This window comes from Rhinopithecus roxellana, chromosome 18, assembly GCF_007565055.1.
Source record: "Rhinopithecus roxellana isolate Shanxi Qingling chromosome 18, ASM756505v1, whole genome shotgun sequence".
Classification (NCBI taxonomy): Eukaryota; Metazoa; Chordata; class Mammalia; order Primates; family Cercopithecidae; genus Rhinopithecus; species Rhinopithecus roxellana.
The window spans coordinates 56,331,657-56,352,373 of NC_044566.1; the positions used below are offsets into that span (position 1 = coordinate 56,331,657).

Sequence of the window (20,717 nt, forward strand, 5' to 3'; positions counted from 1 at the left end):
TGGCAAGATAAAAAGAAGCTCTGATTTCTGTTCTCCAGAAGATGTACTTGGCTTCTTCCTTTCTCTTAATTTACCCCCATGGCTCTCATTTTGCATCAGAATGTGAAAGAATAGGCTTACTACTTTGCATTTAGTTAATTTGTTGAGTTCACTGTACTCTTATCTCTGGGCTATTAAATAGTTCAAAAATAAATATTGCATCACTTGTGGAATATGTAGCATGGATCTCATTTGAGCTGTGTTTTAAAACAAATGGTAATTATTTAGGATTTACATCATACTTGGAAAGTATTTCAGAATAGTACTTTTTAATAATAAGTAGTCAAATACATAACTGGGATCAATGGACAAGAGAAAAATAAAATTTTAATTTTCCATTGAAAGGTGTAGGCTCAGGAAGAGAGAAAAATACTTATGTGTATTTGTATACTTAGGTGTATTTGGGACAAATACAAGTCGTGGGCGACAGGATTGAAAGTCAGATTAACTGGATCAACATTCAGGCTGCATACTGAGCCAGTCTAAGATTTCACCGAAATCTGGGAGCTGCTCCCACTCCCTGGACTTTTGTGCAAAGACTGGAGGAAGCTGTGAACAGCCTGGGCTAGGAGAACATTCCCGCTTTGGGAGGAGAGGCTCGCATGAGCTCATGGGGCTTTCCACCGCAGACCCAGCCTTGGCAGCCACAAAGTGTCCAGTAGTGAAACCTGGCCCTTAAGTTCTCAAGGGCCTGTTGGAACATATTTCACTCTAAGCAGAGGTCACTATTCCAAGGGTGACTCATGTCTTGGGGTCAAGTGGAGATGATGGGTGTGGGATCCATGAGCAGATCGAGCTCTTCCCAACGTAGGGGGCACCAGAGTGCATAGCTTGGGAGGGTTGGTCATCCGAAGAGGCGCTGCGTAGATGAATCCCGGGCAAGAAGGATGAGAGGGTGATCCACTGGCTTCCATACCCTGGGAAAGGTGTCAGACCGTGAGGTCACATCGAAACGTATGGGTGTGGGTACCTCCTTCCCTCCCTCGACGGTGGGGGCCTCATCTCTGGGCCATATCACCTCTCTGCCTTGCACACTTCCTGGCTCAGACTCAGCCCTGTCCACGTTCTCTTCCACCATCTGATCTGCCCCCACCTCCCAACGACCACTTCTGGGGACTAAGGAGGTTTAGGGGTGTAGTCAAGCCAGATGCACCGAGGTCGCTGCGGTGGGAATAGGGCGCTGGGAGGGAGGAGGACCTGGGACGCAGCCGTGGTGGGTGCGCCCTGCCAAAAAGGGCGGGGGCGACGGGGCGCGCACGCGGAGGAGGAGGAGGTGGAGGGAGAAGGGAGGGCGTGTGAGCGAGAGAGACAAGAAAAGGGAGCGCGCCTGCCGCCGCCGCCCTCCTCTGGAGAGAGAGGCTAGAGTGAGGCTGTGCGAAGCGCTGCATTTCAATGAGGACCGGCCGAGGCACGTCCCTGCAATAGTGGCCGCAACCGAGACGCCGCACTCCAGCAGCTGCTGCCGCCCAGCCCGGCCCCACCGCCGCCCCCCAGCCCTGCAGCCCCTCAGCCCCAGCCGCGTCTAGCCCGGCGAGGACAGTACCAGGAGGCGGCCCCCAGCACGGCCACAAAGACCCCCGGCGGCCTCTCTCCGCGAACCGGTGCGTGGTTTGCCTTCCCTGGGGACGGGAGCTGAGGAGAGGGCGGCCGGGGGACTCCGCAACGCCCGCTCCGCCCGCAGCCGCGGGGCGCCGAGGGCAGGGCGGGCGCTCAGCTCGGCCCCGCCGCCCCGCCCGCAGTTCCTCGAAAGGCGGCCGCCCTGCCCTGGCCAGCCTGGCCCGACCCGGGGGGGTTGCGTGCGGGCGGCCCCGGGGCTGCTGGCACCTGCCTCTTTTGTTTGGTGCCATGGGTCTTTAAACCTGGAGTCGGGCGAGCGGGCCCTCCCAGGTTTTTCGCGTTAGTGGAGATGGAGAGCCGGGGCGGAGGAGCTGGGAGAGGTGCTTGTCATTGTCAGAACTGGCTGCGGAGCGGGAACCAAGGAAGGAGTGGCCGGGCCCGGCCTCTTATTGTGTGTGTGCTTTTCCGTGTGCCCGGGCCAGAGATGTGTACTTGTGGATGGGGTCGATTCGTGCATGGTGGTGGTTGCAGCGTGGGTGTTGCAAGTACGTTTGCAGGATCTCAAGTTCCTTCAGGGACAGCGAGGCTGCCTCATGTTCAAATTAGTACCTGCAGTGCTAAAAGCATGCAGAGAGGAAATGGCATTTTTCCTCCTAGTGGGAGCGCACGCACAGCCCCGCAATGCCCCACAAAAGAGGCTGCTTTTGAGAACCAGGTTTGCGCGGAATTGCTGCTGGATTTGGCAAGGAGATGCTTGGTCGGTGAGAGAGCAGATGAAAGGTTTCATTCAAACCGGCTCCCTCTCTGCTGCACCTGTGAGTGTGTCCAGGCACGGTGCACACACGTTCAGCGACCACACTGCAGGGTGTTTCGTGAATACATTTTATGACTGTTCCTAAATACATTGCCTTTCAGTGGGAAAGGAAAGTAGGACAGCGTTTTAAGTATGAAATGTCACATGGATGCGGGTCAGAAGGGATTTTTAAGAGAGGTCATATAGAGGAAAATTATAAAAGACATGCACACACCCTGTGATGTCTACGTCCGTGGTGGTGCACAGGCCTGGAAGGTATGTGTGTGCCTTTTATTCCACGGCAGTCCACCTGAATCTTAATCCTATAGTTAAAATATGCCTTGGGACTTCCAGGTCCAGCATCTATTTAGATGTGGTAGCATTTATGCTATTTTTTTTTCTTGGTATGTATGTGTGTAAATTTCTGAAACAAGAACCACGTGCTCATCTAGAGAAGGATGAACATAGATTCCTCAAAATGGTGAGAAATCCCACTGAGAACACTCAGGGATGTTGGTTTCTTGAAATGGCAGGATTTATAGGAAAAGCTCTGATGAAAGCCAGTCGCCCTTCTTCCCTCCAGTGTCTGTGGTCGCTGTGGTTGAGGCGCTGTGGTTACCATCCTGGTGCCACTGCACATGTGCACTCAGGCCCTTGGCCACCTATGGTCTCTGAACATTGAGCTGTGTGTTCTCGCAGGCTTCCTGTGCAGAAAGTGTGAACCTGTGGAAGGCCAGCGGATCTTCAGAAGCTCATGCATGGTTCAAATGTATGACTAAGCCAAAGTGAGGGAAAGAACACCTATTTTGTTGCCACGAATAATTACCAGCACACTACGGTGTGGAGTGTGCTTCATTTAGAGGTAGCTGTAGCCTTGAAAATGATTTCAGTCTGAATATGGTTTCTTTTGTCGACACCGTTGCCCACTTTTGGACAGATTCAGGGAAGGGAAGTAAAAGGTGTAGTCCTGTCCTGGATGAACCTGTGATCCAGTTTGAGGAAATATGCAAATAAAATGAAACAAAGTAAACCATTTTTCTATTTTAAATTGTTCTTTTCTTCTCTTTTCATCTGGTGTGGGAATTCTTGGTCCTAAAAGCCCGTTCCCCCAGGGAATTCAAACTATTGCCAAATTATTTGGCCTTTGCCAATTGTCAGTCACTGAGAATTCGAAGTGCACTCTTTCCGGTAACAGAACTGTGCCATCCTTCCCTATGACCCTGCTTGTTTTCTTTTAGTTTATATCAATTTGGAAGGAAATCCCCAAACTCCTAGTGTTGGGAGAATGATCACTGCCTTTAAGAATAAAACACAAACTTCAAAAGTGAGTTTGGCCTTTATAATTTACAAAATGTTGAAGAGCTTAGTGAGTTGGTGTGAGTACTGGGAGTGTCTTCCACTCCACCCCCAAGACACACCCCCTCTTAGAAGACAAGAGAGCTCACTTTAAAAACATACAAATTAAAAAGTAAGGGCAGTTACCATTATCATGGGCAAAAATTGGTTCTGTTTCACAACTAATGCCTACAGGATTGGATATCAAGTGATCATTGTTTTACAGTTATCTAACTTCAAAATCAGTGAAACCAGTTCAGAGCTGCCTATATATGGTATAACTTTTTTTGAAAAATGCATATTCTGACTAATATGAGTTATTAAGATGCATGAAATAGTTTTCATATTTGTAGGGAAAAAAGTACACTGAACTCATTAACACTCCAGGTTTAAATCACACTTCATTTCTTCCTCCCCAGACCTTCAGTGGGGTCAGCAATGGATCCATAAGCAGCTAGATAGAATCACGAACATCAGAGGCCTGCTGACCACTGCTTCCTCTGTGTGCAGATGAGGTCCGGTTCAGTTATGTGGCCTGTCCAAGGTCACTGAGCTAGTTAGGAGTGAGCACTTACAAAATCTTGCTTCTCATGCTGAAGAGCAACCAGTTTCAAAGGAGCAAGGGTTGGAAAACACCAACTTTGGAGTTACAGTAAATCTGGGTTCAAATCTCAACCCCTCAGTTATAATTTTGGGACCCTGGATTAATTCCATAGTTACCTGAGTACTGATAGTATTACCTACCTTGTTGGATTAATATGAGGTTTAGAAGAAAATTTGTAGCATATTATACAATTGATTGATGAGTGATAGTGTCACGTCCATCCTAGACCTTCAATAAGTATTGCTTTCTTCCACTTCATTTCTGGAGTACCAAATCTCTAGCCATGCTTTCGGGTGTGAAATTTTAGCCACTCTGAATGGATCAGAGGTCAGTTTACTGAGGGTCAAAGAAAGATTGGGGAGACAGTGGTACTTTGGTGAGTTTTGGATGACCTTCAGAAAGGTGATGTCCATCTATATGGTGGGACTTGGGAAGTGCTTGTAAGGTTCTTGCTCCAAATTTTCCATTTTCTTGATATTCTATTTCAACATGCCTGAAATTTTGTCATTAAAATTTCTTTCCTTTGAATGCGTTGGTCTTTCCACTTTCTACATTGTCTTGTTAAAACACAGATTCCCCTGCAAGACTTCACAAACCTTTATCAACCAACCCCTTAGCAAGGATGAACTGGTCCCCCCAGGCAGCTTGCTGTGGGGACCAGGGGTTGCAGACGTACCTTTCAAAATGTCATGAGATGGAGATCAGGAAGAAAGCAGTGGCCTCTCTTGCCAGAAAGAAAAGATTCTATTCCTGTTAGCTCTTTATGTGTCAGGGCCAGGAAGAGAAAAACAGATTTTATTAATAAAAAAATTAGTATTTATTGAATGTCAGACACTATGCTAAGAATTTCATGTGCATAAACTTATTTAATAGTTGATACTGACTATGAGGTAGGTACTGTTCTCATTCCCATTTTGTGGTTGAGGAAATCAAGGCTTAAAGTTTCTGAGCAAGTAGATTTTTTAAGCTTACACAGCTAGCATGGGGTCAGGTGTAAATCGACATCTTTAAGCCTCAATTTCTTCAATCACAAAGATAGAGAGCCTTAATGAAAGGAAGAACTAAGAAATGTACTTCCAAGCAACATTTTTTTCCTTTCTTGTTGTTCCTCTTCCTTCTCCTCCTCCTCTTCCTTTTTCTTCTTTTTTTAAACTCAACTTTTCTGAAGTACTAAATGTAAGTAAATGAAGGATAGTGAATTTGCTTTTAAAAATATTGAATGTGTGAATATGTTGGAAAATCTTCTCTAAGTTGGTCCAACCTACAGATTGATTTAATTTGCTCTCCATCTGGCCATGGGGTGCACAAACACTATGTAAAACTTTGACAATCTGACTGTTATGCTGCCTGCCCTCTCTTTCTGTCCCAGCCCACCATAGCTACTTATCTTTCACTGTATAATGATAGGAGATCTTATTTTCTTCCTGCTACCAGGATTAGCACTCTGCCCTGCAAGGAGCAGTGGGCTTTGGAGTCAGGGAAACCTGGAACAGAGTTGCTGGTACAAGCATTTCTCAACTGTATTCCTTGGAGCAATTTAGGAGAAATTTTTCTGTGCCTCAGTTTCTTCATTTGTAAGGAAACAGAATACTTTGGAAAGTTGTTGTGTCTACTGGGAGTGATATCTGTTTGAAGCCTGATGCACCGCAGGCAACCTAGGAGCTGCTTCTAACAAATTTGTGGTCGATTAATAAGCTGTTTCTACTGGGGTCGGCCCCTTCTGTTGAGAGCGTGCAGAGGAGCCTGTGTTTATTTTGTAAGAATTCACATCCCTTTCTCTTTCTGTCCCACTTGATAACTCATATTAAATGTGTCATCAGTTAGAGCAATATTTCCACCCAGCTGTTCTGAAGCAGACGCTTCGAAATCATGATCTCAAAATAACATCATCCCAAAACTTTGGGAGGCCAAAGGAGTTGGCGGGCGGGGGAGGATCACTTGTGGCCAGGGATTCAAGAGCTGCCAGGACAATATAACAAGACCCTCATCACTACTACTAAAAACAAACAAACAAAGGAAATTAACCAGGTGTGGTGCAGGCACCTGTAACCTGTAGTAGTCCCGGCTACTCTGGGAAACTGATTCAGGAGGATCACTTTAGCCCAGGAGTGCGAGGCTTCAGCGAGTACTTCACTGAGTACCACCTCACTGCAGCCTGGGTGACAGAGCGGGACCCTGTCCCTAATTTAAAAAAAAGTATGTGTGTGTGTATATATATTATATATATATATGTTGTAACAAATCATATATATATATATAACCTACATCAATATGTGTGTCTGCTTTTGTTTCTGGGGCTCGTAGGTACTACTTGAAGTCCATCATGTCCTTCGGCAGAGACATGGAGCTGGAGCACTTCGACGAGCGGGATAAGGCGCAGAGATACAGCCGAGGGTCGCGGGTGAACGGCCTGCCGAGCCCAACTCACAGCGCCCACTGCAGCTTCTACCGCACCCGCACGCTGCAGACGCTCAGCTCCGAGAAGAAGGCCAAGAAAGTTCGTTTCTATCGAAACGGAGATCGATACTTCAAAGGGATTGTGTATGCCATCTCCCCTGACCGGTTCCGATCTTTCGAGGCCCTGCTGGCTGATCTGACCCGAACTCTGTCGGATAACGTGAATTTGCCCCAGGGAGTGAGAACAATCTACACCATTGATGGGCTCAAGAAGATTTCCAGCCTGGACCAACTGGTGGAAGGTGAGCGTTGTGAGATAACCCCCACGTGGCCCTACAGGTTCCAGGCTCAGATTTCCAGTGTTGTAGCCAATTCACATTTGCCCTCTGACAGTTGGCATTCAGCCTTATGGCTGCAATCCTTATAGTTTCTCACATATGAATGTGCTATTGTGTAGTGTAAAAAGGAAAAAAAAAATTAATGGTATTGTCAGGTAGCTTATAATAATTGGCCAAGGGAAAAAGTGCCTAATTCTACAGCATTCTGTATTTTCTTTCTCATACCCATGCTGCATTAATTTTAAAAGTCCATTTATCTCTTCAATCTCATAGTTTATATTCGTTTCTAAATGCAAATTAAACTTTTGCTATCACGATATCCGAAAGTACTTGAACTGAAAATGACAAATGGATCATGAAATTTTAGAGTTGAAAAGAACCTTAGATAGCTATCAAACTCATTAATTTTATCTTTGGAGTCTGAGGACCAGAAAATTCAAATGACATGTGAGTGCTTACGTGGTAAGATAGTGATGACCCTGGACCAAAACTTAGGTTTTCTGACAACTCGTTCCACTGCGATGCTTCCTTTTGAGTTTAAAGGATTATTGTCTTTCTCTGATATTTGAGGATAGGCAGGGACTAATCTGTTCAGTTTAATTTTTAAAGTCCAATCTAGGTTAATCGTAATTATCTGTTTTAGACATTTAATGTGGAAATAGGACTGTTTGCATCCATAGATGCAGCCTGGGATCTTATGGAAGCAGAGAAAGTCACCGACTCTGGGCTATACTTGCCCCAGGACTGACCTAATTTCAACAGGGCATAAAGCCTGTCATTGTCTTAGAAATCATCGCCAATTAAAATGAGTTGGAGAAAAATGACTGGGATTAAATGTCTACCAAGGTGCAAAAAAGGCTAGCAGATCCTCTTTGAAGAGTTGGTTTCTCTGAGATTGAGATCTCAAGACCCTGATGATGAATAAGTAGATGGTACAAAAGAACCTGGGAAAGGGAGGTCGGATGGAGTGTTGGAAGAGCTTGATTTCGCCTTGAGTTCACTTTTACTCCAGAACTATTTGTTCAGGCTGCGTAACTCAACTGGGTCCAGGAGGGATGCCATATAATCCCTCCCTCTCTTGTGCAGGTAGCAGGAAGCACCCATTTTGCAGCCCCGTTGGAGATGGGGGCTGCTCTCCCCTGACCGCACACTGACAGAGCCCTCTTGTCCTGCTTTGTAACCAGTGTTTGTATGTGATTCAAGGCTGGGGGCTTCTCTCTTTTTGCTTCCTTTCATGCCTTGGCAAGAATGCCAGCCTAATCACAGTGTGACTGGCCTTGAGAGCGTGCAGAGGAGCCTGTGTTTATTTTGTGGGAATTCACATCCCTTTTCGGTGACTTGACATGCTGCCAACATGCCTGTGGACTTGGCCTTTTTCCTTCTATTCAGAGGGTGGAACTTTCAGTAAATTAAAGGAGAAGAATGAACATGAAATTTTACTGTTTCGGCTTTAATTTCTGTGCCCTGTCCTTTGCATGACCTTGGGAAATCCAAGGTTAAATGAAACATTTGGTGATATAGTCCAGGGGATCTGGATCAAAGTCATATACAAAGTCAGGTGCATGACAGTCAACAAGCCATCCCTCTGAGGGCCGGTAGTACTGTAGGGAAAAATATGGCAAGATCTCAAAGCACATCCTAAGACAGCCGTGGTTTGACACCTCACTGTGTTCCAGAGTCACTTGTGTAGCATCTATGGGGGTTGGGGTACTTCAATCAGTTTCCCACCCAGAAATGATCTTTACTTAGAAGTGGCCAGAGATACTCCAATGACTTCCATCCAACAAGGAGAGGGTCTGGAAGGTGGTAGATGACAGTACTCCCTTCACATCTAGGGACCATCAAAATTATGGCATGCTTGTCACCATCTTCTTTGTCTTTTACTGCAAAATAATGCTTGCTCTGAGGAACTGATGTCTTGACTGAAGGTAATAATGATAGCTGTCTGTCATTGAGCATGTGCCAGGCACTGGCCAAATCCTTGTATATATGAATATATTTAATTCTCACAATGATCCTAGGAGGTGGGAACTGTTATCCTTATACTAAGGTGAGAAAAGCAAGGTACAGTGTGGCTAAATGATCTGCTCAAACTCACAAAGAAAGAAATGGTAGAGTTAGGTTTTGAACCCAGGAAGGCTAGTGCCAAAGCTTGAGCTCAGAACTACCTATAAGATGTTGCATGCTATGAATTCAGCTCCTATAAAAAGCAATGTTGTGTTTGCTTTAATACAGTGGATTTTTTTGGTGATATAATGGAATGGTAGATATTTCAGTGTAAAGTTAACTACAAACCCTAAGTTGTTCCCATGGCTGTTAGTGACATTGAGGTGTTATTGTATTAGCTGCTTTTGAAAACAAATGTTTTTAATCTTGACGTAATTCCAAGAAAGAAAGATGCTGCTCCTGGAAACACTTTAATATTTCCATTTGCCCCAAAATGCTTTTTCCCCTCAATCAATATGAAGTAACTGCCAACTGAATATTCTGATGTTTAAAAATGACTTTTTTGAAAAAAAAATTCTCTGATTGAATGAATGGTAACTTTGGTACAGTTTGTGAGTTCACCATGTTGGCTGCATTTATTTTTTGAATTTTCATTTAAACAGATTTTTTTCTAATTCATAACACTGACAATTAGCATGCAGCTGCAGTTAGTGTTTAAATAGCTGGAAATTCATTTAGATTCGCCTCTTTGTCAATTACATTTTTTGCTTAGTCTGTTAAAATGCAAACCGTTGCTTCATTTTCATCATTAGACTCATATCTCTCACTTTACATACTAATTTTATGTAAACGTCAATGCATGTTATTAGCTTTTCATTTCCCCTTCCAATATGATGATGTTTGAGTTTTAAATTAAATTCTTTTAGTGGGTGCAGTGACAAGTGTATTGGACTTACAATTATGTACTTGCTCTTTCTCACTTGCTCTCCGACTAAAATTTCTGAATTACAATGATATTTGTGAGTTTCTTTATAACAGTCTCGTGGTCACTGTCACTGTTTTGATCTATGGATTATTATGCCTAAGGGTGGTTTAAGCATGTTGGTAGAGCTAGCTGTATGTATTTAGCTGAGCCAAAATTACATAGTATGAATGTGTGTATCTATGATTGTGTGTCACCTATGCACATATGTATGTACACACATATTCACATGCATACACCTAAGAGCACTCCAAAGGTGATACTCTTGTTTGCTTTCAAAATGGCCTTAATATGTTATTTAAAAAAATCATGATGCTTAATAAGGAAAGTTGAATTGAAGGCCTATTTCTGCAAGTGATTCATCTTGAGACTTGACCTCATTTCCCCCAATTTTGCACCATCTGTATTCTACTGTAGGTATGTAAATGTTGTGAAGATAAAAGAAGGTGTGACATTTAAAGCCTTTGAACTCTTAGGAGAAAGATGTAATGGAAACCTGGAGCATTGATGGATTGACTGATCTGTTCTTCTTTTAACATCTTATGAAAGTGTACATGTGAGAGGGCCAGAACATTGTATTTAAACATTAAAATAAGAACTCAGTAGATACGTAATCTCAATACAAATAAGTGAATTTGTTCATCAGATCTGCACTATTAGAGATGAGTGCCTCTTCTTCTTTGGTTCTAATGCATCCCTTGGCTTTTCACTAACACTATATGGACATTGCCTGACTCTGGAGCTGTAGTTTCCATAAGGGCTTTTTCCAAGTTTCTATCATAATTCCCCTCTCAGGATTAAACCCATGCTTCACCCCGTAGTTAGGGAATCTCTTTCCTACCACAGCCTCTGGATTACCCATCTTTTCCTATTCCCTAATAGAGCATCCTCTACTGTATTTCCCTATTTCGCTGGCTTTCTCTATGTCTCTCCTTGCTATATTGAATTTTTTAAAATTAATTTTTGAATAGCTATAAAACCTGCTCTTCCTAAAATTCCTCAGAGGGGACCATTTTACTAGTTTCTTTTTCTTTTCTTTTTTCTTTCTTTCTTTCTTTTTTTAAAAACAAAACAAAACAAAACAAAACAAACAAAAAACCAAAAAAAACAGGGTTTTGCCATGTTGCCCAGGCTGGTCTCAAACTCCTGGGCTCAAGCCATCCACCCACCTCAGCCTCCCAAAATGCTGGAATTTCAGGCGTGAGACACTGTGCCCAGCCTACTAGTTTCTTGAGTATCCTCTCAGAGATACCAGTGCATGTGAAGGACACATATACAGCAATGCCCCCTTATCCTGGAAGGAAATACATTCTAAGACCACCCCCCCCCAGTGGTTGCCTGAAACTGCAAATAGTACTGAACCCTGTATAAACTATGCTTTTTTCCTATGAATACATACCTATGATGAAGGTATGCATATGATGCAAGGTATATGATAAAGTTTAATTTATAAATTAGGCATGGCAAGAGATTCACAACAATAACAAATAATAAACTGGAACAGTTACAACAATATACTGCAATAAAAGTTATGTGAATGTGGTGTCTCTCTGAAAACATCCTTTTGTACTGTGCTTGCCCTTGTGATAAAGATGGAAGAAGCAAGATGGGGTGAGAGTTCATCACACTACTCATAACTGCATGTAGTTTACAACTCATGAATTGTTTGTTTCTGGGTTTTTTCATGTAATATTTTTGGACCTCGGTTGACTGCAGGTAACTGAAACCATGGATAAGGTGGGGCAGTACTGTAATTTGCCCAGAAGGTAACTTTCTATGCCCACAGTTCTGCAGCTTGCTTTGTGTACTTAACAATATATCCTGAAGACCTTTCCATATCGGCACATCCAAAACTACTGTGTTCTTTTATTTATTTATTTATTTATTTTTGAGACGGAGTCTCGCTCTGTCACCCAGGCTGGAGTGCAGTGGCTGGATCTCAGCTCACTGCAAGCTCCGCCTCCCGGGTCCACGCCATTCTCCTGCCTCAGCCTCCCGGATAGCTGGGACTACAGGCGCCGCCACCTCGCCCGGCTAGTTTTTTGTATTTTTTAGTAGAGAGGGGGTTTCACCGTGTTAGCCAGGATGGTCTCGATCTCCTGACCTCGTGATCCGCCCGTCTCGGTCTCCCAAAGTGCTGGGATTACAGGCTTGAGCCACCGCGCCCGGCCTGTGTTCTTTTATTGACTTCATAGTACTCCTTTATACAAAGGTACCATCATTTATTTAACTAGTCTTTTATCAATGTGCTTTTAGGTTTTGTCCAATTCTTTGTTATTACAGACAGTTTTGTGATGAGTATTCTTGGATAGATGTTTTCCACTCATGTAGGAGAATATCTTTAGGATAAATTCCTAGAACTAATATTGTTGGGTGGAAAGGTACAAACGTTAACGTTTTAAGCACTATTTGCAAAATTCCCCTTCATAAAAGTGGTTTCAGTTTACACACCAACCACTTATGTATGAGAGTGACTGTTTCTCTACCCTCAACAAGATGTTTTAAAATCAGATGTTTTCCCATTAACTAACCCATTAACAAAATAAAACTATATGTCTTCTCATAGTTTTAATTTTCATCTTTTCATATGTTTAAATGGCATTTGTATTTCATTTTCTGTGCATTGTCTCTCGATCATTTATGATCATTTTCCTGTCAGGTTAGGGTCTTTTTTATTAGCTTTTAGGATGTTTTTTCTTTTAAATATATTAACTCTTCGTAATAGTGATTGAGAGGGCAGTCATGTGCCATTTAATAATGTAGATATGTTCTGAGAAATGTGTTGTTAGGCAATTTTGCCATTGTGGGAACATCATAGAGTGTACTTACACAAACCTGGATGGTGTAGCCTACTCCACACCTAGGCTATATGGTATAGCCTATTGTTCCTAGACTACAAACCTGTACAGCTTGTTACTGTACTAAATACTATAGACAATTATAACACAATGGTATTTGTGTATCTAAACATATCTAGACGTAGAAAAGGTACAATAAAAATATGGTGTTATAATCTTATGGGACCATTGTCATATATGTAGTCTGTCATTGAACAAAATGTTGTGGCATATGACTCTATTTTTTCCAGATTTCTCTTTAGTGACTTCATTTATTGTGTTTTTTGCCATGTAGATGTACAAAACAATTATATAATCTAATGTAGTATTATTATTTATATATAGCTTGATTTTCATGTCTCTTGGGTCCTTTGTATAATGAGATCATAAAGCCATTTTTCCTCATTTTCTTGTGGTATTTTTATGTTTTCACTTAAAAAATATTTTAATGGAAGTCATATTGTTATAATATGTGAGATAGGGATTCAGTTCAACATTTTTTTCCAGGCTATTTGCTTCATTTCTTTAACATTATATTTTCAGATTAATTTGGACTTACAGAAGTATCACTGAGATAGGAAGTTCCTGTTTACCCTTCACCCATCTTCCCATAATGGAACAGCACACACAATCATGGTACAATGAACAAAACTAAGAAGTTAACTTTGGTACAATACAGTAGCTGAACTACAGGCTTCATCTGGTTTTCATTCGTTTCCCCACTGATGTCCCTTTTTATTCCAGAATGACACACTGCATTTAGTTGTGGTGTCTGCTTCATCTCCTTGAAGCTATGACGTTTCTTCAGTCTTTTCTTATCTTTAATGACCTTGACAGTTTTGAAGAATACCAGTCAGTTATCTTGTAGAATGTCCCACGGTTTGGGTTTGTCTGATGATTAGATTGATGTTATGCACAGAAGTCCTGTTTTGTCTCAGTACATCATTTCAGGGGGTACATGATGTTGATATGTCTTGTTGGTTACCTGTGATCATTTGGTGAAGGCAGTGTCTGTCAGGTATATTCACTCTAAAGTTATAATTTTCCCCTTTGTAACTAATATTTTGGGAAGAAACTTTGATGCTCTATAAATATCTTGTTTCTCCTTAAGCTTTTGCCCATGAATTTTGGCATTTATTGGTGGATCTTTCCTATAGCAGTTATTACTATTTTGTTCTAATGGCGATTTTCTTTTCCCTCTTTACTTGCCAAATTTCTAAACATTACTGTCCTCCATTTTCCTGTCTTTGGATCATCTATGGTGATCTCATCAACTGACATTATTTTAACCACTCTTTTAAGGCCTATTATTCCCAAATCAGATCTTCCTTCTGCCCTCCAACTACCTTGATATATGTAAGTGATTCTCTTCCTTAGTTCTTTCAAGCTCAACATGTATAATTGTGGACTCATTCTTTTCCATTTTCCAGAATTCATTCTTTCTCTCATATTCCAGCTCTTATTAAATAGGTTACCACCTGCTAGGGTCCTAATGTTTGGAACCCCCTCAGAATTCACATATGAAGGTATTAAGGGGTAGGGCTTTTGGTAGGTGATTAGTTCACGAGGCTGGAGCTTTTTTGAATGGGATTCATTGCTTTATGAAAGAGGCCACCACAAGTTGCCTTGCCCCTTCAACCCTGTGAAGATACAATAAAAAGGCACCATCTGTGAGGAAGTGGGGCCCTCACCAAACACTAAATCTGCCTGTGTCTTGATCTTGGACTTCCCAGCCTCCAGAACAGTAAGAAATAAATGTGTGTTGTTTATAAGCCTCCAGTTGATGGTCTTTTGTTATAGCAGCCAAAGGACCAGGACACCACATAACTTAACATCAACCTTAACTTCTCTCTCTCTTAATCCCTCAAATCCAAGCTATCATCAAATTTTGTTGATTCTGCTTAAGACATTTCTCCAACTTGTTCTCTCTTCTCCATCACCTATTTCTGCTTGCTGGAAATCTCCAACTGATTGGCTTCTGGGAACTTCAAATTTAATATGTGTACAGTCAACTTAATTTCCTTCTTTACTGCCTAGTCCAAACCTGTTCCTCTTCTAATTATACCTATTGTGGTGTATGGGAAGTAGGCCCAAAGAGAATTTTCAGTGTCCTCACTTCAGTGTCTTTGTTGCCTCGTATTTCCTCAGAACCCATATCCAGTCAGTTGCCAATTCTGGCTGGTTGTATCTGCTAAATACTCCTCATAGCATCCACTCCTCTGTCCCTAGTATAGATACGTAACATTCAGTTCACCTCCTCTCGTAGTCAGCTGTAATGACTTTCTAGGTGATACCTCCCCGTGTTCACTTCAGCCCCTCATTCACACTGCAGCCAGTGTAACCTGTCTATCATCCAGGGCTGATCACTTGTAAAACTCTGACCTTGTTGCCTGATGTGGTTTTATCTAACTCATCTGTCTGTGGAACCATTTTTATTTCATTTTTTTTTTGAGAAAATGTATTAGTATATATCACAGCATATCCCTTTCTGTACTGTGCGACATAGCATATTATTATTTTATTTTTCTCTGGAATGCTCTCCTCTCTCTTTTTTGTCAATGGTAATCTTACCCTTACTTCCAAGGCCAGTGTGAATTCTATTTCCCTTTCATTGATAGCCCAGTGGGAAGTGGGAAGTGACTTATTTCTCCTCTGAGTTAGGATGGCCTACACTACTTACTTAGCAATTACCACGTACTGCCTTGTGGCGGAATCTTTTCATAGACACGTCTTGCTTTCTAACCTATTTGAAGACAGGCTCTTGACTTAGGTTTCTTCCCATCCCCAGAGTGGCTAAGTTAGGTCTTGCACTTATGATTCAGGATTTAGGAGGTTGTTTTTAATTTTTAGGTTTCATTGTTAATGCTGTATGTGCCTGTCACAGTTTTGTTATTTGTTGTTCTGTTATTAGGCAAAATTTTTAGCAATGAGATTATGGATATAAACATTTTCATGGCTCCAAGTAGTTTTCCATGTGGCTTTTTTAAAATGATTATTACCAATTTAATGTCTGTAATGGTGTTTCCTATTTATACTTTATTTTGTGTTTATCGTTTGTCATATATTTTAGCACCTTGTATTATTTTGTTGCTGCAACCTCAATACCACTTATTTTCATTATTCTTTTGTTGCAATTATAATAGGTACAAGAGTACATCTTAAAACTGCTTTAACCTGCTTTAACCTTGCATTTCTTGGCTTACTATTTGAGCACCTTCCATGTGTTTTCCATATATTCTTTGTTTTGTTTTTCTCCTTTGCCATCTATTTTTGTACCTTGTATTTTTGTAAATTATAATAAGCCATGTTTATTATAATAAGAAATAAGAAAAACAGTGTCTACTTTTCAACTTCAAAAAGTTTAGATCTCTCATTTTTTTCCTTAATGTTTTTCTGTTGCTTCGGATTTGAGAAGGTGACATGTCCACAGGTCTGACATACACATTCAAATTCATTTTCTATCAGCTTACTTTTATGTTCTATTGTGTTACGGAAGACTTCTGGGACACAATGACCCATAAGCGCCTTTGGGAAATCTTTTTTCTTGCCTTTAATAGCTCGATGAAAATCATCCTAAGCCAGTGACTTCCAGGTAGATTATGAAATGTTGCTGCGCGTATCTGAGTTGCCTCATAAAATGTAATATCCAGAAGGCACTTTATGATATTCTATTCTATAAACAATATTTCATGGAATTTAATTCAGTTCGGTTGCAGAGGTTTCAATACATATTTGAGTTTTTTTCTAGATTTTGCCATAACTCACAATAATGAAATTTAATTGCCAGGGTTTTTAATCAGAAAGTTTATCCTCTGGAAAAAATGAAATATATTACAGATATCCTTAAGATACTTTTGACTATGCCACATATTGATCTTACAGGAAGCCTAGAGGAGGTGACAACCAGCTCTAGTAATGTGAAGGATGGAGATGAGGGCATTTTCAGACTGAAGTTAAGTAATATCAGAACTGGAATTTACAAGCCACCACTCTTAGCCAATGAAAAAACTCCCACAATAAGAGACAAATTTGTAGAATCCTCTAACAGAGTCTCGTGGAGGAGCACTTTCATAGCTAACACGTGCAGGCCCAGTCACCCAGGGAACTGGTACCACATTATCAGTTTTCAGTAGTGCCTAAGGAAGTCATTTTAAGTGGAAATATTCTAATTTTGTAATGGAAGCTAATGGCAAAGTAGAATTAACTTCACAGATTTTTAAAATAATAAATCTTATTAGAGGAAATGTATTGTTATGCTTTGAAGAATAATGGTAAGTATGATCATTTAAAAATACAGGCCAGGCGTGGTGGTTCATGCCTGTAATCCCAGCACTTTGGGAGGCAGAGGTGGTTGGATCACTTGAGACCAGGAATTTGAGGCCAGGAGTGTCAACGTGATGAAATCCCGTCTCTACTAAAAATATAAAAATTCACGGGCCAGGTGCGGTGGCTCTAGCCTGTAATCCCAGCACTTTGGGAGGCCGAGACGGGCGGATCACAAGGTCAGGAGATCGAGACCATCCTGGCGAACACAGTGAAACCCCATCTCTACTAAAAATACAAAAAACTAGCCGGGCAAGGTGGCGGGCGCCTGTAGTCCCAGCTGCTTGGGAGGCTGAGGCAGGAGAATGGCGGGAACCCGGGAGGCGGAGCTTGCAGTGAGCTGAGATCCAGCCACTGCACTCCAGCCTGGGCGACAGAGCAAGACTCCGCCTCAAAAAAAAAAAAAAAAAAAAAAAAAAAAAATTCACTGGGCGTGTTGGTGCATGCCTGTAATCCCAGCCACTCAGGAGGCTGAGGCAGGAGAATTGCTTGGACTCAGGAGGCAGAGGTTGCAGTGAGCTGAGATCACACCACTGCACTCCAGCCTGGGTGACAGAGTGAGACTCTGTCTCACAAAAATAAAAAACAAAACATAAAAATAAAAATACGTAGATGATTTTTTAAACAAGGATTCTTCAGTATCTTAAAAATAATCTAATATTCTTACTTAGATATTATTTTACCCTCCAACTTTCTGAAAATACTGAAATCTTTCAGGAAAGAAATTACCATATTCTGATATTTTAGTATCAGTTGGATCCAAACATAATTTCATGCTTTATTTCCTTACCTTTTTAAAAAACTGTCATTTTCTTTATCTCTCTCTACTTAAAAACAAAGATTAGTTTTTGGCCTTCATAAATGCTACAACAAAATTCAGGCAGACGCTGCTTCAGCAGTTCTTGCTATTTGTTGGGGTGTCTTAGATCCCAGAGTATTAAATTTCAAGTGAAGAATCAGTCTTATCATAGAATCTTTAGGGCTTGAACAAACTGAAAAAAAAAAAAAAAATGGTTGTATGACAACCAACCAAAAAATCATGATGTTTTGTAATTTCCGGTACCATTTCTAAGAGTTTTGCAATCATGCCATCCTTGTTCAAGTTCACCTATAGGAAGTAATACAAAGTTTCCAAACCTAATTTTGGGCTATTTTGTTGAAAAATACCTTTTTTGTTTGTTTGTTTGTTTTAGATAAATTCACTTTTATTTCACTGTTGCAGTGAAAGTTATACCAAAAGACTTTGGAATGTGGGGTGGCTTAGTGTATGTAAGAGGAAGTATACTACAGTAATTATAAGCATACTTTATCATGTTATTTTGTTTGTTTGTTTGTTTTTTAAATAAAGAGAGATGGGATCTCGCTGTGTTGCCCAGGTTGGAGCGCAGTAGCACAATCATGGCTCACTGCAGCCTCATCCACCCAGGCTCAAGCGATATTCCCACCTCAGCCCCACAAGTAGCTGGGACTACATGTGTGAGCCACCATGTTTGGCCCTGTCTTGTTATTTTTGAATGGCACTTAGCACACATACCTCATGTCAATACTTGAATGCTCTCTAAAAATGATTATTTAAACAAGATTATAACCTATCTCTTAAATCTCAGTCTCACTAAGGAAGAGACTGAACACTGGATATCCAGAGCTATTTGACCAAATCAATGTTTTCTTCATTCAGAACAATCATATTTGTTAATTTATAATAATCGATGATAATTAGCCCATGAATTGAAAAGCTATTTTTTACAAAATCAGAAAATACAACCAACTTTAATTTAACTATGTTAAGGCAGGAACCACATATCTTGTGGCAGAGAGAAGTTCAGTATTACGATTACAGTAAAAATAGTTAAAACATGGATTCAAATAGATTTAATGGAAATTTCTTTTCATGATAAAATGGAAATTCACTAGCATAAGGAAATCAATGGAAATTTATTAGCATAAGGAAATCCATCTGGGCCTTTCCTGAATTCCTGAGTACTGTCGCAGACTCTGAATGACTGTGGTGTGTGATCTTGGATTTGGTGGCAGCTCCTTCTCCTTCCTTTAGCTGTTGCTTTCCTGTTAGCACAGTATCATCTGTTACTGGAGTCTCACATCCTTCTCTAAGATTCTCATTCCAGTCTTTAAATCTGATTATCCGGCAGAGGAGTCTCACATTTACAGCACAGATTAAATACATATTTCTTCTGATCATTGTTGCTTGAACCAAACCAGCAATGCCTTCTCAGTGTCACGGGAGAACTTTCTTATGCTTTTAAACATTTTCAGGGTGCTTTATCTAAGAAGATATTTTTTTAAAAGTGTTCATTTTCCCTTTTAACAAACTCATTCCATGTTGCTATGTTCTTTAAAGCTGCTCCCTCTTCTAATACATTTTTAAAATTTTTGTTGAAATGTATTCTCTATATCTTTGTTTTGCTTTTAGTTATTAGCTTAGTATATAAACTTAAAAATGATCAGACAATTGTATATCTTCAATTAGCACAGAATTCTGACAAAGGCTAGCTTTACCAGCTCAATTACATGCTGTGTGTCTCACTGGGGAATGTTGGGGGCATTCTCACATTGACATGGACCCAACGTGGTGTCCACTGGTAACTGTTCAATATAAGACCTGCTTACTGATTTCTAGTAATTTTGTTTTTGAATTTTTCTTTCAGGCTTACTGCATGATTAGGGTAATATAGACTCAGGTCACTTTCACTTACATAGCAAGTTTGCATCTGAGATCACTTTGATCTCTATCTTCTAATTTGATTTTCATAAAAACCTAATGAGGTTTTATTTTATATATAAATAAACCACCACCCAGAAATCTGAGGGACTTGTCCAAAGTCACATGCTTGGAGAGGCCAGGTTTTGAGCCCGAATTTCCAATTCTGTCTTCCCACTATCATGTTCAGGTCATCACTCCATGAAACCTCCAAAAACACTGCTGTTTCTGTAGTACCCAAATATGCCTTTCTCAGAATTTAAGTAAATATCAAAAATCCATATATGTTTTTGGTATTTACTGAAATCCTGAGAAAGGCATAGCTGAGACAAGTCATGATATGCCAGGTGAATAGAAAGGGGGTTGGTTAAACTTGTGCTATTCATACAACTTCTAGTGAGGCATGATGTGTCTGTATACACATTATAGGATATTTTAAGAACATCTGCAAAACAAGTGTTCAATGACACGTATAACTGTTCTTTTTAACTTTTGAAGGTCTGCTTCAGTTATTTTTATGTGATTCCTTGTTCTTTGGCCTTGGATGTTTGCATTGTTAATTTAAAAATAATATAAGGACTTAGATAAAAGTCAATGGACTGTGTTAGATTAGGCCTAGGTCATTTTACCTGCAATTATGAAGGCCTTTCAGCATTTTTACCTATTCCTAGTTACAAAACTTATTAACACAGAAAAAAAAGCCATTACAAAATCTTTAATTTCAAAAGGCTTGGACCTAACTTTATGAAATATGTATTTAGAATTCGTCATTTTACAATTTGTTGTCTCTCGGTTCATGTTTTTCTTTTTTGTGTGTGTGATCTACATCTACTTAATTGTCTGATT

General features: G+C 40.7%; 1 protein-coding gene across 6 annotated transcripts in view; it reads left to right on the forward strand.

Moving 5' to 3' along the window:
* Positions 1–823: 823 nt before the first annotated feature.
* Positions 824–20,717, forward strand: part of DCLK1 (doublecortin like kinase 1) — a 359,929-nt gene continuing 340,035 nt past the window's right edge. For 5 of the 6 annotated variants that reach the window (XM_010383111.2, XM_030922321.1, XM_030922323.1 and 2 more), the window contains exons 1-2: positions 1,340–1,640; positions 6,633–7,027. In XM_010383111.2, coding sequence (XP_010381413.1) covers positions 6,652–7,027 — 376 coding nt within the window. In that variant the 5' untranslated portion in view covers positions 1,340–1,640; positions 6,633–6,651. Of the gene's footprint in view, positions 994–1,339; positions 1,641–6,632; positions 7,028–20,717 lie in introns of those variants that run through there. The other variant, XM_030922322.1, reaches the window with a different exon arrangement.